We start from the raw sequence: 20,195 nt of genomic DNA, 5'->3' as shown, positions 1-20,195 counted from the left end.
AATGAATGAAAGTTACATGTGTTTTATTGAGAATGAACAATGAATATTACAAACATTAACATTAATTATATGGTTTAGGTCAGGCAGACCGAACAGAGAGAATTCTCTCTTTTTGTATTGTATTGTATATTTGATATGTTTTTCTGGATTTTTTTTCTACTTAGTTATATAATGTTCAACTACGTTAAGTGTATCACATATGAAATTAATAAGACTGTAAAGCCAAAACTAGATAATGGCTAATTATTGTATCAATTTAACTCTTAATGTAAATGGCTTTGGAAACGATTTTAAACGCAAATCCATGTTTCTTTGGTTGAAAAAATTTCAAAGCGACATCATTTTCTTGCAAGAAACACACAGTATTGAATCATATGAAACTATATGGAAAAGGGAATGGGGTGGAGATATTTATTTTTCGCACGGGGAAACGAACTCTAAAGGTGTTGCTATTTTGTTTAACAGCTCAACAGATTATATATTAAAGGAAAAAATTGCAGATGAAAACGGAAGGTATCTGATTCTTACTGTTGAAATTGATAACACAGATTTTGTTTTTGTAAATTATTATGCGCCGACCAAAAATTTTGAAAATGATCAAATTGAATATATTGAAAAATTAAAGATTTTATTAAATGAAAAGTTAGATCAAAATCTTGTTTTGGGTGGAGATTTTAATACGATACTGAATCCATCTTTAGACAAAATGGGTGGTTCAAAATATAACACACCTGTCAAATATACGAGTAAATTAGAAGAGTTTATAGAAGAATTTGAGTTATGTGATATTTGGAGGACAAAAAATGTTGATTCTAGATTATATACTTGGCGTCTAAGAACCCCGCTTATACAATGTCGCTTAGATTTTTGGTTGATATCGAATTTTTTGTCAAGCAGTGTTACCAAAACATCCATTGTCCCGTCTATAAAATATGATCATAGTCTTATCAAATTGACACTGTCAGGCGAAAACTTTAGTGAGAGAGGTCCCGGTTTCTGGAAAATCAACTCGGGTTTATTGACAGACAAGGATTATGTAGATATAGTCAAAAATACTTTATCAGATTGTGATAAAAAATATCACAACTTAAAAAATAAAAATTTGAAATGGGATACCATGAAAAGTGAAATAAGAGGCGCAACCGTCAAATATTCCAAATATAAAAACATGAAATTGCAGGAAAGAGAGTCCAATTTAAAAAAACGACAAGACGAAATTCATAAAAATCTCTCTCGTACATATTTAGATAAAGATATAAATACACTTTTGATTGAATTAGATGTTGTTAAAGACGATTTAGAGCAAATAGTAAACAATCAAACAAGGGGGGCTATTATACGATCACACGCCGAGCACTGCGAAGGCAATGAAAGAAATTCAAAATATTTCTTATCATTAGAAAAACGCAATTATAAAAATAAATGTATTAACAAATTAGTTGTAAACGACATTGAAATTTTGTCACAAGAAAATATTCTATACGAAGAGAGAAATTTCTACGAAAAGCTGTACTCATCAAAAGAAGACCCTGATAAATATTCAGGTGATTCTAACTTTTTCGATTTAAATTTTATTCCTAAGCTTACAGATCTGGAAAAGGATATATGCGATGCAGATATTTCAGAATCTGAGTGCGTTAAAGTTTTAAAAACATTTAAAAATAATAAAAGCCCTGGTACAGACGGGCTTACTGCTGAGTTTTACAAATTTTTCTGGATTGATATAAAAAAATATGTTTTAGAAAGCTATGAATATTCCTTCGAGACCGGAACCCTCTCAATAGACCAAAGACGGGGTATACTGACTCTTATTCCAAAGAAAGATAAAGATAGAACACTATTGTCGAACTGGCGTCCTCTTTCTCTCTTGAATTTTGATTACAAATTATTAGCCAAAGTTATTGCGGAAAGAATGAAATTATTTCTTCCGAAACTTATAGATCCGGACCAGATGGGATATGTGGCTGGTAGATACATTGGTGAAAATCTACGACTCATTGCTGATATTATATTGTTTACTGCTTTAAAGAATTATCCAGGGCTTATATTACTAGTCGATTTCGAAAAGGCGTTTGATACGCTAGAATGGAAATTTATTCAAAAAGCATTGGTTTGTTTGTTTTTTTTTTTTTAATAATTATTCAGTTTATTGCACTATTGGTTGTTAACAAATACCCTAAAAGGTACAACTATCCCAGATAGGTTTATCCCTGTGTGTGAATTATCAAATGAACCAGGGGATTCACAAGATAAACTTATTAATATATTATTACAATCTATATAGTTTACAAAAACTGCATAGCAATAAAATCCGGAAAACATACGTTCTCTCTGTTTACGTTTTTCTACTTATTTTAATTGTATATCACGTGGTATAGATGTTTATTATGTATCTTGAACACGTGCGTTTTATTCATTCTTGTATGTTGGAATATTCTTAATTAATTTGGTAAGTTTTAAATTTAATGAAATAACTGTTTTGTATTCTTTAACGATTACTTGAATGCGCTACAGAATACTGAGAAACTTGATGCATTAGCCTATTATGAGTATCAAACATTGATGACATTCTGATGGTATAAAGTTAACATGGTCAAAACATGGACATGATGGATAAAGAATGAGACTTTTTTTATACTTTGTATAAAGTATTGACAATCGTTTCGTGTAAACAGAGAAACAGTATACATAAAACATAAATGAAAAACATAATATTGCTCTGCGAGTACATGGAGTATAATGTCTTAACTTTCACATAAATAGACACACACACATGTGCCTACACACAAACTTGGTCACAAAACTAGCACACACACACACACTCTCTGTCACACCACTACTCAATCATAAGTACTTGTACGCCTCAGCTATTGAATTACATTGTTGTGAATTATATATATTTAAATGTTTCTTTCAAAAATTTACTACATTTTCTTTCTAAGAGTATACTATTTTCATACCATTCTAAGAATTCTAATTTAAAAACCCTGTATACATCTATGTACTTGTGTTTTAACTCTGATGCATAATTGCTTTTGTAAACAGCAAATAAAACAATTGTTAACAACACATTAATATCAAAATATGAACTGTCATGAATTTTGTATCCAAGTATTAAATTTTGCATTGATAAAATATGTGTACCTATTTTTATTTTATCTAGTAATGACCCAACTTTAATCCAAAATTCTTGTAAAAATTCACACTCTTTGAAAAAATGATTATAATTGTCTACTTGGTGACATATATGACATTGATTATCCTTCATTATTTTCCATTGATAAAGCAGTTGCTTACATGGCAATATATAATTGATCAATTTCCACCTAAACATTTTTAGTTTGTTATCAATTAACTGGTGAAATGTAAAGTTCAATATATCATGTAATTGATTTGAGGAATTTAGATTGAAATTTTTTTTCCATTTTATGAAACCAATAGGTGTGTCACTCTCTATACCTTTGATATAATTATATATATCTTTAGGTTTTAATTTTTTAATGCAAATTGATTTGGCTTTGTTTTTTGTTTCTAAGTAAAGATTTCTATCTATTTGAACTTTAGTTGAAATTGATTGATTTGATTTTAACATGAGTTTCCATTCCTTTTTAATTGCAGATTTCAGTTTAGAAAGTTCTGCTATCCAGTTTGATTTTTCTTTCAATTTATTTAAGATTACTTTTTGGGAGATATTTCCTTGTTTATCTATGATATCATTAATAAAAAGAATGTCACTTTCTATCCAGTTTGGAAAAACAAGACTTTTACCATTTAATTTAATTGATTGATTACCCCAAATAAATTGCTGTCTTATACATTTGAAATTTAACCCCTTGCTTATCTTTGAACTATTATGTACTTTATACCAACTTTTTAAAATTTCAAAATAAAATTCTGGCATAATTTTTTTTAAATTTGGTATGTCATATATATTTTCAGGGTTCATGTTAAATAGAGCAAAGTTTGCTCCAAATTTGTTAAAGTAATATAAGGGTATAACCTTCCAATTTGAACATTCTTCTGTTGTTAACCTTTTAACCCAAGATATATAGATTGATGTTATATAACTATCTATATCAATCATTTTTAAACCTCCATCCTGATAATCATTACATAGAGTAGATCTCTTGATTTTCTCATTTTTGTTTTGCCATATATAGTTAAATATTAATTTTTTAAATTGTGTTAGAAAGTCTATCGATAAATTAGTTACTGATGCTAAAAAGGTTACGTTTGGTATAATTAATGTTTTTATTACTGTTATTCGTCCAATCATTGTAAGCTTTCTTTTCTTCCAATTTGAAATTGCTTTTTCTGACTTCCTCAAAATATTTTCTGTGTTTAATTTATGGCATTCAATTTTATTAGTTCCAAAATATACACCTAAACTTTTGATGGGGCTTTTATTCCAACTAATGTTTTCATATTTATCTTTAGAATGTTTTAATTTACCTAGCCATATTCCTTCAGTTTTTGACTTATTAAGTTTTAGACCAGAAAGAGTTCCAAATTCTTCAATTAAATTTAATGCCAGGCTTATTTCTTGTTTTGATTTAAGAAAGAGAGTAGTATCATCTGCAAGTTGTGATATTTTAAGACTATGTGTTTTAGAATCAAGTTTGATTTGAAATCCTTTAATACCTGTATCTTGTCTTATTCTACATGCCAGAATCTCTACAGCTATAACAAAAATTATCGAACTCAAGGGACACCCTTGTCTAATACCACGAAAAATGCTATAGGTTTCAGAAATCCACCCATTATTTAGCATACAACCTTTGACACCATTATATAAAGTTTTAACCCATTTAATAAACGACTGCGGGAGACCAAATTTTAAAAGAGCTTCATACATAAATGACCATTCTAACGAGTCAAAAGCTTTTGAAAAATCTATATATAACAAAGCACCATCTATATTAAAAGTTTCAGAGTAGTCTATGATATCTTGAATCTGTCGGATATTAAAACCAATGTACCTATTTTTTACATATCCATTCTGATCACTATTTATTATTTTTGATAAAACAGGTTTTAACCGTTGGGCTAAAGTATAGGCTATTAATTTGGTGTCTACATTTAGTAAAGTTATAGGTCTATAATTGTCTAGGGGTAGCGGGTCATTTTTTTTGTACAATAAAGATACTATTCCTATTTTTTGTAATGTTGTTAATTCTTCTTTCTCGTAACACCTATTGAAAACTTCTACAGCTAGTTCTTTTATATTATCCCAGAATGTGCGATAGAATTCAACACTTAGACCATCTATACCTGGTGATTTGTTTAGTTTCATATTAAAAATGGCTTCAGTGCATTCTTCTATTGAGATGCTGCCGCCTAGAGAGCTTTTCTCGTCATCACTTAATTTATGATCTATTTTTGTTTCTTCAACATATTGCTTAATATTATTAACATCTGGATTTGTACTTTTATATAAATTTTCATAGTAACATTTTTCTAAATTTAAAATTTCTGATGGTTCTGTTATAATTTTGTCTTGCTTATCTTTCAATGCCGAAATATTTTTTTTTGTTTGTCTTGATTTTTCTAAACCTAAAAAGAATTTTGTGTTTTTTTCCCCTTCTTCTAACCATTTGACTCGAGATCTTACTTGTGCACCTTTAACTTCATCTTTATAAAGATTTTCTAGATTTTTTTCAATTTTTTCTATTTCATCTTTAGTTTCTTTTGAAGGATTAATTTTATTATTTAATCTTTGTAAGTTCATTTCTAATTCTTTTATTTTATTTTTCTTTTCAGATGACTTGTATTTACAATACATAACAGTTATGTCCCTTACTTCAGATTTGAAGATATCCCATATATCTCTTGAATCTCTGGTAAGTGCCTTTTCTTTATATTTTAGAATAAGATTGTTTATATGGTTTTTATAATTATCATCTATTAAAATACTATTATTTATTTTAAAGAAACCTCTTCCTCTGCCATGGTGATTTTGTCTTATTTTTAACGAAATGGCTTGGTGATCAGTGTATGATATCATAGCAGGTCTTATATCAGAATTGATTACATGTGGCCTTATATCTGGACTGATCAAAAAGAAATCTATTCTGCTTGTTATATTCGTATTGTTTTTCCTTCTCCATGTAAATTGAATTTTGTTTGGATTGATTTCCCTCCATATATCTATTAATTTGTGTTTTTTAATGAGCTGTTTAAGGCTATTTACTGGTTTATAGTATTTATGAGAGCTATTTGATTTCCTATCTATTTTTAATAGGGTTTCATTCATGTCCCCTCCTAAAATTAAAATACCTAATCGATTATTTTCTATGATGTTATTTACCTTTTTGAAAAATTTATTTCTGTTAGTATGAATGTTTGGGGCATATACATTTATTAAGGTAAAAATGTTATCGTTAACTTCAATGTTGAGCAAAATAATTCTGCCATCATTATCTTTAACTTCATTTATTAGTTTATAATTTAAACTGTCTTTAATCATTATTGAAACGCCTCTTGATTGGGAACTTCCATAGCTATGAAAAAATTTACCTTTTACTTCACTATTAATAATATGTTCATTTTTCTCTATTAGATGGGATTCTTGTATAAATAATATATTACATTTTTGATGTTTATTCCATAAATATAATCTCTCTCTTTTCTCTTTCTGTCCTAAACCTTGACAGTTTAAGGATATAAGATGTATATTGTCACTCATTGTTTTTACCTAAGGAATATTCAATTTTATACATTAAATATAGCTGTACAATTCTGGTTCTCATAATTAGTGTAATAACCCACTTAATAGTACATGTTAATGAGACTATTATTAGAACAACATGTCTTATTACATTATTTACATGTTTGTAATTATACACAAGGTTAAATGCACGGTTAACTTCTGTTTTTCAAAGACACAATATAGTAATAAAAATATCATTATAAAAAAATATATTTGCAAGAAATTACTATTATAACAGTATAACATAACATAAATAACGGGTTTGATTATGTTAACCCTTTTCGAGCTAAATTTTGTTTGTTTACATATCAATACTATGTATCTCATACACGAATAACAAAGCTTAATTGTATTTAAATATACAAATGTATCATTCAAATCACTGTTCACTTTTCCAATAATCAGGAAAGATTCTATCATGATTCTCTTTGATCTCTGAATTGTTTTATCGAGTAATCTATTTTTAGATACAGTGAAAACCCAGAAAATTAGGGGTTTTTGGAATCGGGTCAGCATGCATATGAATATAACTGTAGTTATACTGTTTTTAGTTAGGTATGTCACATGTATGACGATAATGTAAATTAAAAAGAGAAAGTATTTTTGAACAATTAAAAATAGTTGCAGATACATGTTTACATTAATGATTACATTGATTGACCTACTTAAATAGTTGTTTATTGATGTGAGTGTTAAATGATATAAGCTATTTTGTAAAAGAACAAACACATAACTTTTATTTACATATGTATCAATTCTTTTCAGGTATTTTAGAGTGGTAGTTACCATGGATGTGGACGTAGCTTGTACAAAAAATATGTGAACTATATAGGAGGAACTAATTTTCAGTTTTTGGATACCTAAAGCAATAGTGGTGTTTTTAATATGCCAATCGTTGAAATTGATACTATCTGTATCCTGGTGAACTAAGTGAGATAATGTATATGGCAGATCTTGAGCAGTTTTAAAGTTATTCCTAGTACATGTATGTGAGGAATTGACACATTTATTAACTTGGATTTTATATTTCAAAGAAGTGATTTCATCAACTAAGTGATATGGAACGCAGCTAAAGTTAGTCAATTTACCAATCAAACTGACACCATTCAGATTGGGATTTACAGGTGTTTTGAATTGATTCATGGTTAATAAAAAGATGATAATAAGTTTCAATGAATCAACTATTTGATCATATTCATTTGTTTTCATGATATTCATATAAATAAAATATTTCATATCAACATTTAATATATTTTTCTTTACAGAGTGTATACAATCTAATATTGTATCACACAATGAATTATTTTTTTCACATTTTTTAGATAAGATAAAAATATTACTAACATATATACACAAGCACAAAAACTGTGCATTGAAAATCACACTACTGTACATTAAAGTTAACTAGGACACTGGTTAGGGATTTGTCTTCTGTTTTGTCGGCTCGACTACTCTTTTGTGTAATTCATCAGTCGGCGTTGTTGCTTGCCTTTTCCCCTTTGATTGGCTTGGAGTTTTCGGATCTTTAAAGTTCATATAGTGATCCAAGGGTCCAGAAGCTGACTTGGGAAGATTTTGTTTGTTTGATTTATTTTTGTTTGATTTTTTTCCATTTGTCTTTTTGTCTTTTTTGTTTGTCTGCTCACTGATCGCAGTAATTTGTTCAGGTTCTTTGTGGACTACCAATTGTTGGTCATCATCTTCGCTGTCATCATTTGAATCATCACTACTTTCACTTGTGGGTTGCTTATCTTTAGTTTCATCTTTAGCGTTATCAATGTTAGCAGCTTCAGGTACACTATCAGTAACAATCGAATCAGCATTCTGATCTTGATCTGCTGTTGGATCGTCCATCGGTTGTTGACATTCTTTGGCTTTATGACCTGATTTGCCACAGGAGTTACATACCCAGTCATTGTCACAGGTCTCCTGTTTGTGTCCCGTCTGTAAACACTTGTTACATTTAGCATAAGGATTTACTACAATTTGGTCTTTGTGGATGAGTAGCGCTTTGTATTTTCCTATACTAATGAATCTAGGTAGCTGTATACCAGGTACTGGACTTACCATAAATAATCGGTCTCCAGTTTGACAGTTGGTAAGAAATCCGTTGATACGTAGTCTTTCACGATTGAAGTTGTGAATTATGAGATTATGTTTGGTCTCAAGATATCTACCAATTTGGTTGTCGTCTGCAGATAAGGGTACATTTTTTATCCGGATGCGTAAGTAGTTGATGTGTTCTTTAACTACAAATTTTGGGTTTCTATCATGTACATGGATGTGTTTTTTCCTGATAGTGAGACCATTAGCTATCAAATGTTCCCTATCTGACTCACTATCAAGATAAATCCGCCACATTCCATTAACCATTTGAAGACCTTTCAAATGGCTTTCTTCAACTACATGGCCAATATCACTGTACAACTCTGCATGATTTAAAAAGTCTACAGGTTTTGGTTTTATAGTACCGAAGAGATCAGTCTCTAATATAAATACAGGTTTGGCTGCAGAAAACCCAAAGTCACTGTTTTGAGCTTTACTTTTATCATTTTCAGTTTTTGTGGCATCCGCATATGACGCCATTTTTGTTGTTGTTTGGTCACTTGCCGAGTTTTCATTAAAGGACTCTTCGTTACTCATTTTTACCATTACTTCAAGATAAATACTTTTAGGTAGATTATTTATCAAATACTTGTCGCAATAAATACGTTGATAAGACAGTTCTTCTATGAAATCAGTTTACTTTTTCGGGAGCTCTGAAAAGTCTGTGGACATTTAACAAGGCCCCTTATGTTCTTTTCTTTTGCGTACTAAATTGGTTTGTTTTAATTTTGGTAGCAAGTTCCGGAAATGGGTCTCAACTTTATACTCAAATATATCTAGTCTTGTCGTAAATAATGGATTTAGTTCTAGTCCATTCAAAATTGAGAGAGGCGTTCGACAAGGGTGTCCTTTGTCTCCTTTTTTATTCATTTTGGCCGTTGAACTGCTGGCAATAAGTATTCGTAAAAACAATCAGATATCTGGTATTAAAATTGGGGATACTGAAATAAAAATTTCACAGTTGGCTGATGATACCACTTGTTTTTTGAAAGATGTATTTTCTGCGCAAATTTTATTAGATTCGTTTAATGATTTTGAGAAGTGTTCAGGGTTAAAAGTCAATTTTTCTAAAACCGAAGCAACATGGATTGGAAGAAATAAATTTAACAAAGAAGGTTCCCTTCCTATTAAATGGACAGATGGTTTTAAAACTTTAGGTTTAAAATTTAACACTTTTGAAGAAATGGTTTGTTCTAATTTAGATACATGCATAGACAAAATGGAATTAATAATTAAAATGTGGAGGATCAGAAACCTTTCCTTGATCGGTAAAATAGCAATACTTAAATCACTTGCAATATCGAAGCTTATTTATGTCATTTTATCTACACATGTACCAAGAGCTTATGTAATTAAAATACAACGTGACATTAATAGTTTTTTATGGAATGGTGGTACTCCGAAAGTTAAATCGGAAGTCATTCAAAAGTTTCCTAGCGAGGGGGGACTGAAAGCCCCAAATTTTGAAGTACAGCTGTTATCATTTCGTATTATGTGGGTAAAAAGATTTTTGTCAGAACATGACTCCAAATGGAAACATGTTTCCAAAGCATTTTTCTCCCTTTTTGATTTAGAGGATTTATTTATGAGCAGATGTGAATTTGAGTTTTTAAATTTAAAAGCACCTCTTTTTTATATAGAAGTGTTATCTGCCTGGAAACGTTTCAAGGGTATATTCATCCCGTTAAATACATTTCATGTTAGAAAAGAATTTATTTGGTTCAATCCGTTTATCAAAGTTGACAGAACAAGTATTTTTTACAGATCTTGGTACACGAAAGGCATACGGTTCATCAATGATATTGTAGATGATAAAGGCGAATTTTTGTCTCATGATGCTATTAATAAAAAATATAACCTGAATGTTACTTTTGTAGACATTCTATCTATTAAACTTGCTATACCACGTGACTGGAAAGATTTGTTATTACAACAACACATGTCGCCTAACACCAAAAAGATCAATAAAAAAAAAAAAAAAAAAAAAAAAGAAACTTTGTAGCATAATATCAGAGAGATCAATTCACTTAAGCCCAAGTTATTGCCTGTAATGTAGAAAATGCTTCTTTTTGGCCCTTTTTTGGCCCCTTATTCCTAAATGTTCAGGGATATTAACCCCAAACTGAATCAAAGCCTTCCCTTCTTTATATGGAACCTTGTAGTACAATGTCAGAGAGATTCATACAGTTATACATAAGTTATTGTCCAGAAACTACAAAAATGATTGTTTTTGGCCCCTTTTTGGCCCTTTATTTAGACTGTTTGCCCCATAACCCTTACAATAAATCTGAACCTTCTACTTTATGGTATGAACATTGTGGTACAATATCAGAGCAATTGAAATACTTATACACAACTTATTGTCCAGAAACTAGATAAATACTTGTTTTGGGCCCCTAATTTCTATAACCCCCAAAATCAATCCCCACCTTCCTTTTGTGGTTAAAAACATTGTGTTAAAATTTTATTGATTTCTATTTACTTATACTCAAGTTATTATCTGGAAACCATCCGTCTTCGGAGAAGCTGTTGACGCAGACGACGACATAATACCAATATACGACCAAAAATATTTTAATTTTTGCAGTCGTATAATAAAAAAACTACCATGTGAAATGAAGGAATAGAATAAACACATTTAAATAGTGAGGACCACCTATCAAGTTAAACTGTGGATGATTTGTATATTAAATATGCAATCCAAAACTATACACCTGATCAAAATGACAGTGATAATACATTGAAATATGTTTTTCAATAGGAAATGTTGAAATTATTCAGTGATAGGGGCACATTCAATAGTAGCAGTTTGTACAAAAATTGGAGTTACATCTGCTTTCAGTCAAAATTCATTGAGAAATGCAACATGCAAAATTACTCAACCATCCTTATCATAACATATGTTTATCATTATTCATACATCTTTATATAATTGGACAGTTGTGATATTTTAAAAAACAAATAGAAAAGGCAAAAGGCATTTGAATTGTAAATGAAAACAGCAAAAAGGTGATGTGATGTGATAATAAAACTGTGATAATCTGACACCAACTCATCACCTACCATTGATGCAGGTCTGTTGTGTACAACCTAATTAAAGAGGAGGGGTCATGTCATTAACACTAGTTACAATTTAAAATTAAAACTCACATAAGATTATATATAAATGTACTTACTTATTCATTAGAATTGAAATAAAAATTGCTCAAGAGTTTAATTAGCATGAATGTAAATAAAATACATCATGAATATAGAATCATTAATTTATGTGTCAAAGAATTTAGCAGGCTACAAAAATGCTTTTTAGTTTTCATCATCTACCAATATTGTGTCCCTTATTTTTCAGATTATTTCAACCAACTTTACAGTTTGATAGCTTTTATTGCATATGAGAATCTGTGAGTCGAAATACTCCATACAAACCTCATCATTTTGAATTTCTATAATAGAGATATTATCCTCATCATGTCTGGCAAGACTTAATGGCTGTTTAGAGGTGGCAGCTTCATACAGAGCTCGGAACTCCACTCTTTCATAAGAAGCTACAAAACATCATCGCTTAGATATTAACTGTACTCAATAAATCAACAATAAAAAAAAAACATTGTTGTTCAATTGTAAATGTTAAAACAGTAACTCAAATGATACAGAGCTAAGATCATTAGTATATCAATCAAGGCCCCATATTTTACCAATCTACCATTCAATTTATTTTAGCTTTATAATCAACAATAAAAGAAAGCACACACATCTCTAAATCAAGGCTTTGAAATATTGTTTTATCTGTACTTATAATAAACTATATGTGTCAAAGCGAGACAAATGGCCCTGTCTCAAAAAATTGAAAAATCTGCAATTTCAATAACACATGTGGACACAAACATGATGGTAGTCTCACATATCAGCTGAAAATCTGGAGGTGTATAAAAATAAAGTCTATAACTGTGATTTTCAATAATTTATTAAAGTCCATAGCCCGTAATTTTGGCAAAAATAATCCGAGCGGAAAAAAACTTAAACTTTATTTGTAACTCATCTTGGTTAATTCACATGCCAAAAATCATCCCAATGACGGAATGACAGAATTTCGGAATTACAGAATTTCGGAATGATGTTATTATTAACTCAAGGCTCTGTTCTGTTAGAATTATTAAGAAACTAAAAGGTACAATTGATCAGTCATGAATTTTGGAACTACGGAATTTTGGAATTACGGAATTTCGGACAAGGATAAAACTATATGGCACTGACAACTTCGTTGTGGGGCCATAAAAATGTTCTAGACATTTTAAAATTAAAAGAAGTGTTGTTATCTATATTTTGCACATCAGCTGTATATATAAATTCCTTGGTTTAGAATCATCTAATTTATATGTTCTGGTGATTTTTTTTTTCAGAGGGGTGGGGGTGTTTAACAAACTTACTATCACTGTCAAAGCTATTTTCTCTCTCAGGGAATGACTGAATTCTTGGTGTAGTACTATCTGTTTTATATGTCCTAGGTGTAGTGGCATTACTGTCTAGTCTAGGAGTGGGTAACCCATCAAGATCTGTTCTCCTATGTTTCTTCAGTAGAAGACGTTCAGCATAACTTAGACTATTAGTAAATTTGATATCAAGGTCTGGTGATTTATCATTAGTACCTGTACTGTGATCCATATGTTCAACATTATCCCCTAAACATAAAAAACAAAATGACATTAAATAGGGAAATTGGTTTTATGAAGAAGAAAAAATACAGCTCATATGATACAATAAGTTACAGATAACAGCTGTGTTGAAATGTGATTGAAAAACAACTCAAAGATTTAAGTTCCAATGTATGTATTCCTTAAACACCCAGGTATATATGACGTTTTTAACCTATATAAGAACTTAACATCAAGGATGAAGAAAAGATATACAATTTCCTCAAAAGTGTGCAGAAAATAATAGCATTTGACAGTAATCAATCAGAAAATGCAAATTTTGAAGGTCTTTCTTATTATAGAAATATAACCTTAGGATGTCAGGATTGCGCCAAGAAAAAGCTCCCTATGGTTGGGCAATCATTTGATAAATATTGATACCCCTCTGTGTGTATTAAAATATGCATTATATATAACATGAATGATTAATGTCTGATAAGCCTCCACTGGCAAATCAAATGCATATTCTGGATACAAAACATGTAAATATGATATGAATCCTGCTTTGTACTAGTATGACATGCTGAGCAGGATTTTTAATGTGTTAGTTCGCAAGGTAACAGTCAATAAGATATTTAGCAAATGCAAATCTCTTCTCTGATGTATTTACTTGTGTAAATTCTTGAGAACAGTTATTTTCTAATATTTCAAAAAGAATGTGAAAGCCTTTTATGAAAACATCAATTCCACTGAATTCTGTTATTACCAGCTTTTATTGCTAACCCAATTATACCTTACCATAGATTCACCTAATGAGTGATAGATTTCTCTTAGAAGAACTTTAAAGGTTCCAGTGAATAAACTATACAGAAAACAATACCTGTTGTATTTGTTCTATGGGACAAATGAATTATCAGGTGAATATATGGTTTTCAGTAGCAAAGCCTCAGGAGAATCTAAGAAAAGGTCACCTGAATATATTTCACTTTTCAATGTGAGCAATATTTTTTTCAATATCTTACACATGTTTTGATCAATTTCAAATGAGCTGACCAGTTAATTAAATAACACTTGTATGAGTTTTGGGGTGATATTCATTAAGATTTTGTTACCCATACTTGGAGTTTTTCTAGGAGAATGACGTCTTGGTGTTATAGTTTTTGGTTTACTAGTTGTTTCCGAGGATGCTTCACCAGTCCTCCAGGCCTGTAAAGCTTGTTGAAAGGCAACTGCATTCTCACTCTCATCATAAGTCCCATCTAACAATGATGGGCCATCAAATGATCCACTAGCACCCTCTGGACTATTTCTATCACGCTGATGAATATTCATTGTATGTAAATTTACAGCACCTTCTGCAGACTGGTACCCATTTTGATATTCCCTGTAAGAGATTTTAAAACATATTTCACAAGTTTTAGTTTACCATAGTCTGGTAATATGATCAAATATTGTACACTTGACTTGATTGGTGTAATAGCTTTCCTTTTCTATGTTATATTGGTGAAGAAAATGATCTTTTAGTGAATAATATTTGATAATTTAAAAGGTAAAATTGATTGTGATAAATATATGCTCAGCATCAAACATAGTCTTGTAAACTGATGTCATACAACAATGAGTGTCATTCAACGCACAAACAAGTTTTTTTCCAATTAGGTTTGATTAAAGTACCTATTAGATGGTGGTGGTGTTGGCCGAGGCGACATACACTGTCTTGGTCCTGAAGCCTGTAAAAAGAAATATAAACTTGAATTTCCATGGAATTAAATTTAAAAACAAATGCTATTGATATCTTTGTTATAACTGTTTGAACCCTGAGATGATTTAAACGAAGTTTTATTCCTGTAAAAATGATAAATATCTTTTGAAAGATATAAATATACGCTGCTTTATAGATTGACATATTGTATAGATACTTGTCTCTTATTGGAGATTGGATGTTGCCCTCATAATGACTGCTAACTCTAAAATTGAGAATGGAAACGGGGAATGTGTCAAAGAGACAACAACCCAACCATATGGTTTAACCTACTTGGGATTTATCTTTTTTTTGTGGGTAACAATTTTTGTGGATTGAAGTGAACTTAAATATTTGTAATTATTGTATACATTCCTGTAGAATATTATACAATTACTGTCTTTTGATGAGGTAAATATGCGGTTTTATTGACTTTTGAGAAATGATATTCACTTCGGCCGACGGCCGAAGTGAATATCAGTTTTTCAAAAGTCAATAAAACCCCATATTTACCGAAACAAAAGACAGTAATTGTTTTATTCCATATTCCGAGAGAAGAAAACGTATTTAATGACAAACATATACCAATTTTTTTTACATGAAACATTTTACCATAACGTTGCATGCATGTAAAAGCGTGTGACGTTTAGCGCGGTGAATAACACTTTCTCAGGTGAATATGCTTTTTTATTCAAAATCCAATTCATATAGAGAAACCTACTAAAATAATACCAATATGGAATAATTGTAATTATTGTATACATTCCTGTAGAATATTTGTAATTATTGTATTCATTCCTGTAGAATATTTGTAATTATTGTAAACATTCCTGTAGAATATTTGTAACTATTGTAAACATTCCTGTAGAATATTTGTAATTATTGTAAACATTCCTGTAGAATATTTGTAATTAAAGAACCTTAGTGAGCACGCTCACATACCCCACGTCCCCACATTGTCATTGGAGAAATTAAATAAGTATAAGAAAAAAAAATTGTATAAGAAAAAATATTGAATAATAATTTCCTGTCAATATACATAGTATGTCCTTATTATCTACAAAATTTCATGAAATTCTGTTGTGTGTTTTCAGAGGAGTTGAGATGACAAACTGTTGTAGAAGTACATTGAAGCAAATAAGTTCAAAGGGGCATAACTCCTAGAAAAAAATTGAACCGTAATTTCCTGTTGATATGCACATCTACATAGTATGTCCTTATTATCTACAAAGTTTCATGAAATTCTGTTGTGTGGTTTGAGAGGAGTTGCGATGACAAACTGTTGCAGTAGTACATTAAAGTAAATAAGTTCAAAGGGGCATAATCCTAGAAAAAAAATTGAATCGCAATTTCCCATCGATATGCACAACTACATAGTATGTCCTTATTATCTGAAAAGGTTTCGTGAAATTCTGTTGTGTGGTTTGAGAGGAGTTGCGATGACAAACTGTTGCAGTAGTACATTAAAGTAAATAAGTTCAAAGGGGCGTAACTCCTAGAAAAAAAATTGAATCGCAATTTCCCGTCGATATGCACAACTACATAGTATGTCCTTATTATCTGAAAAAGTTTCGTGAAATTCTGTTGTGTGGTTTGAGAGGAGTTGCGATGACAAACTGTTGCAGTAATACATTAAAGTAAATAAGTTCAAAGGGACGTAACTCCTAGAAAAAAAATTGAATCGCAATTTCCCGTCGATATGCACAACTACATAGTATGTCCTTATTATCTGAAAAGGTTTCGTGAAATTCTGTTGTGTGGTTTGAGAGGAGTTGCGATGACAAACTGTTGCAGTAGTACATTAAAGTAAATAAGTTCAAAGGGGCGTAACTCCTAGAAAAAAAAATTGAAACGCAATTTCCCGTCGATATGCACAACTACATAGTATGTCCTTATTATCTGAAAAGGTTTCGTGAAATTCTGTTGTGTGGTTTGAGAGGAGTTGCGATGACAAGAAACAGGACTGACGGACTGACGGACGGACGGACGGACGGGTCAAAAACATTATACCCTCCGCAACTTCATTGCGTGGGGTATAATTATTGAATACATTCCTGTAGAATATTTGTTATTATTGTAAACATTCCTGTAGAATATTTGTAATTTGTTGTATACATTCCTGTAGAATATTTGTAATTTGTTGAAAATTTAATTTGTAGTACCACTGTACCAAAAAAATCCATGAATTTGGCGAATCCACAGTCCATTACTTATCATTAAAGATAATATTTAAATATTTATTTTTTATGTGTATAACTGAACCAATGATGAGTCTATATTTGTAGGTGTTTTTATAGTTATTTCAAAAACTCATTTTTTTTAAAGTATTTGCCATAAACAAAAACTTAAACTTCAAGATTGGTTTAAATTATTCAAATCCAATTGCTATAATCATGATAATTACAATGTATATATTATAAAAGTGAAATGTACTCACTGAAAGAGGTACAGATCTGTGTTTCTTTAAAGCTCCTTTTAAATGAAAAGCTGCAAAACACTGGGCACAATAAGCTTCTGAACACTGGACACAGGACTACAAAACAAAGACATTTGTCTATAAACATAATACATATTTTGACAAGATTACATTTAAACAGTCTGTTTTGTGCAGGAAGATGTAACAAGCATGTACTAAAACATTTGAAATTCTTGCAATAACTGACCCAGAAATAACCTGAACGATAGTAGATTTTTACACTTTGTGCTTTTAAAACACCAAAACCGATGGTACTGATTTTTATTGCTGGTCTTCATCTCAAAGTCACAGTTAGGTTGTCATTTCGAAACAAAAACTCTCACCTCACTATGAGTTCCAAACAACCCCTAACACTTATTTGAGAAGACTGATGGAGAATTTTAGTAAGGGATAGCTAAGGATAAGGCTTCATACCATTAAAGACCATAATGATGTGTCCCGTAAAAATAATAAATTCTTAAACCATAGGTACATATAAAAAATCTTTATAAGTATTATATCACTTCACACATAAAACAATAGGTAATTTCTGATTGAAATAATTTGTGAAATATGGTTGTTATCATTTATGTTTGTAATGTATACTCTAGATAAATACCCCATCCCTGTACTGAACATGCTTCACTTACCACCATGGCCCTTTTCTCTTCACACTGTCCACATTTAGGTCCTTTGATCTTTTCTCTAGGAGTATTAATACTTTGTTTGGCCAGGTGACCAAATGTTCCTGGCTGACTAGATCTTTCAGGGATATCTTGACAGAAAACATATATATTAAAATTGACAATTCAAACTATGACAGATTTTCTAATTAAAAATGTTTTTCAAAAAGGTTTAAGATGATTGATTGTGGCTTAAGGGGAGGGTTGAGTGCCTGTAAACTTGTTCAACCCTACCACATTCTGTTTTTGTTTAAGATGATTGATTGTGACTTAAGGGGAGGGTTGAGTGCTTGTAAACTTGTTCAACCCTACCACATTCTGTTTTTGTTTAAGATGATTGATTGTGGCTTAAGGGGAGGGTTGAGTGCCTGTAAACTTGTTCAACCCTACCACATTCTGTTTTTGTTTAAGATGATTGATTGTGACTTAAGGGGAGGGTTGAATGCCTGTAAACTTGTTCAACCCTACCACATTCTGTTTTTGCGTGTACAAAGTCAGGCGCCTGTAATTCTGTGGATGTCCTTTGTTGCTGTATATCATATGGGTTTTTCATTTATTGTTCTGTGCATAGTTTTCTTGTTTTATTTACATTTTCATTTCAGGCCTTTTATATCTGACTATGGGTTATGCTCATTGTTGAAGACGTTATGATGACCTATAGTTGTTAACATCTATGTCATCGGTCTCTAATGAAGATTTGTCTCATTGGCATCATACCACATCTTACTTTTATATCTACCTCCAGTGGCAAAAGTTTTAAAAGAAGATCATTACTGACAATCTATAGAGCTCCTAGACAATCTATAGAGCTCCTAGACAATCTGAATTAGGATGTTAGTTACTTTTGGGAAATATCAATTTCAACCTTGATGCGATACATGTATTTATATCATCCTCACCTAATGGAGAATCTTTAAGAACTTTTACTTTTCTTTTTGACGGATCCTGTAAAAAAACAAACATAAATCATATAAAGTTATTTCATTTGCAGCAGATGTGTGTCTTATACAATTATCTTTTAATTTGAATTTTTAGTCTTATTCAGATGATTCTTTTGAGATATGTTGTGACTGTCCATAGTTCCAACTCTAACCTTAATCTGAAGACCTTTTCTTAGCTCCTACATGTACTACAACTTTGAAATTTAGACCTTTCCAAATTCCCACTATAACCTTGAACTTTAAACCTTTCAAAAAGATTTTACTGTTCCCTTAGATGAATTTGTTGATTTATTGAGTACATTTAATAGAGCTTATATTGAAGATAAGTGATTTACAGTGCAAACCTTATATGGTACTGTTTGTTTCAGTACATTAGATAGACCATAGATTAGAGATAAGTGGTTTTACTGTAGGTACCTTAGATGATTTAGTTCCTTTAATGAGTACATCAAATAAAGGACTGACACAAAATTTACTGTAGGTACCTTTGACGATTTTGTTGGTTTATTAAGCACATCAGTGGCATAACTATTTAATTTTCCTGTTTGTCCTCTACTCCAAAATCCACCGCCTTGATTCCTGAAAAAATTGTGAATATCTAAATTTAACGTTATTCAATTTAGCAACACAAACAAATTTTAACGCAATTAAAAGACTTAACACATCATCAATTTTTCGACAGTATTATAGACCAAATATATTTTCATAGTTTGTTCCCATTGAACTTTATATTTCAAAGTGGGACATGTCCTTCAAATGGGTCTGGGACACAAGCCCCTTTCCCCCATTTATAATATTTATAATTTCATGTCATCCTTTCATTAACGATATATATAATGAAGTTAATTTTAAGCTACTTCAATAAAGAAAACAAATTTCAAAAATTCAAAGTGCTGTTTCTTAAATTGATGTGCAGCAGTTACATAGGCAAG

The 20,195-nt window shown here is 30.7% G+C and overlaps 1 protein-coding gene across 4 annotated transcripts in view; it reads right to left on the bottom strand.

Moving 5' to 3' along the window:
• LOC139517903 (zinc finger B-box domain-containing protein 1-like) overlaps nt 1–20,195 on the bottom strand; it is a 34,648-nt gene that overhangs the window by 9,245 nt on the left and 5,208 nt on the right. The window contains exons 4-12 of one of the 4 annotated variants that reach the window (XM_071309396.1): nt 19,749–19,842; nt 19,222–19,267; nt 18,290–18,414; nt 17,622–17,717; nt 15,118–15,173; nt 14,556–14,827; nt 13,240–13,491; nt 12,239–12,357; nt 11,879–11,905 (exon numbers count right to left, since the gene is read on the bottom strand). In XM_071309396.1, coding sequence (XP_071165497.1) covers nt 11,879–11,905; nt 12,239–12,357; nt 13,240–13,491; nt 14,556–14,827; nt 15,118–15,173; nt 17,622–17,717; nt 18,290–18,414; nt 19,222–19,267; nt 19,749–19,842 — 1,087 coding nt within the window. The remainder of the gene's footprint in view (nt 1–11,878; nt 11,906–12,238; nt 12,358–13,239; nt 13,492–14,555; nt 14,828–15,117; nt 15,174–17,621; nt 17,718–18,289; nt 18,415–19,221; nt 19,268–19,748; nt 19,843–20,195) is intronic. The other 3 variants (XM_071309397.1, XM_071309398.1, XM_071309399.1) reach the window with 3 other exon arrangements.

Source organism: Mytilus edulis, chromosome 3, assembly GCF_963676685.1.
Source record: "Mytilus edulis chromosome 3, xbMytEdul2.2, whole genome shotgun sequence".
NCBI classification, from domain to species: Eukaryota; Metazoa; Mollusca; class Bivalvia; order Mytilida; family Mytilidae; genus Mytilus; species Mytilus edulis.
Note: the sequence above shows the minus strand (reverse complement) of the source record. Positions and strands in the feature narration are given on the sequence as shown.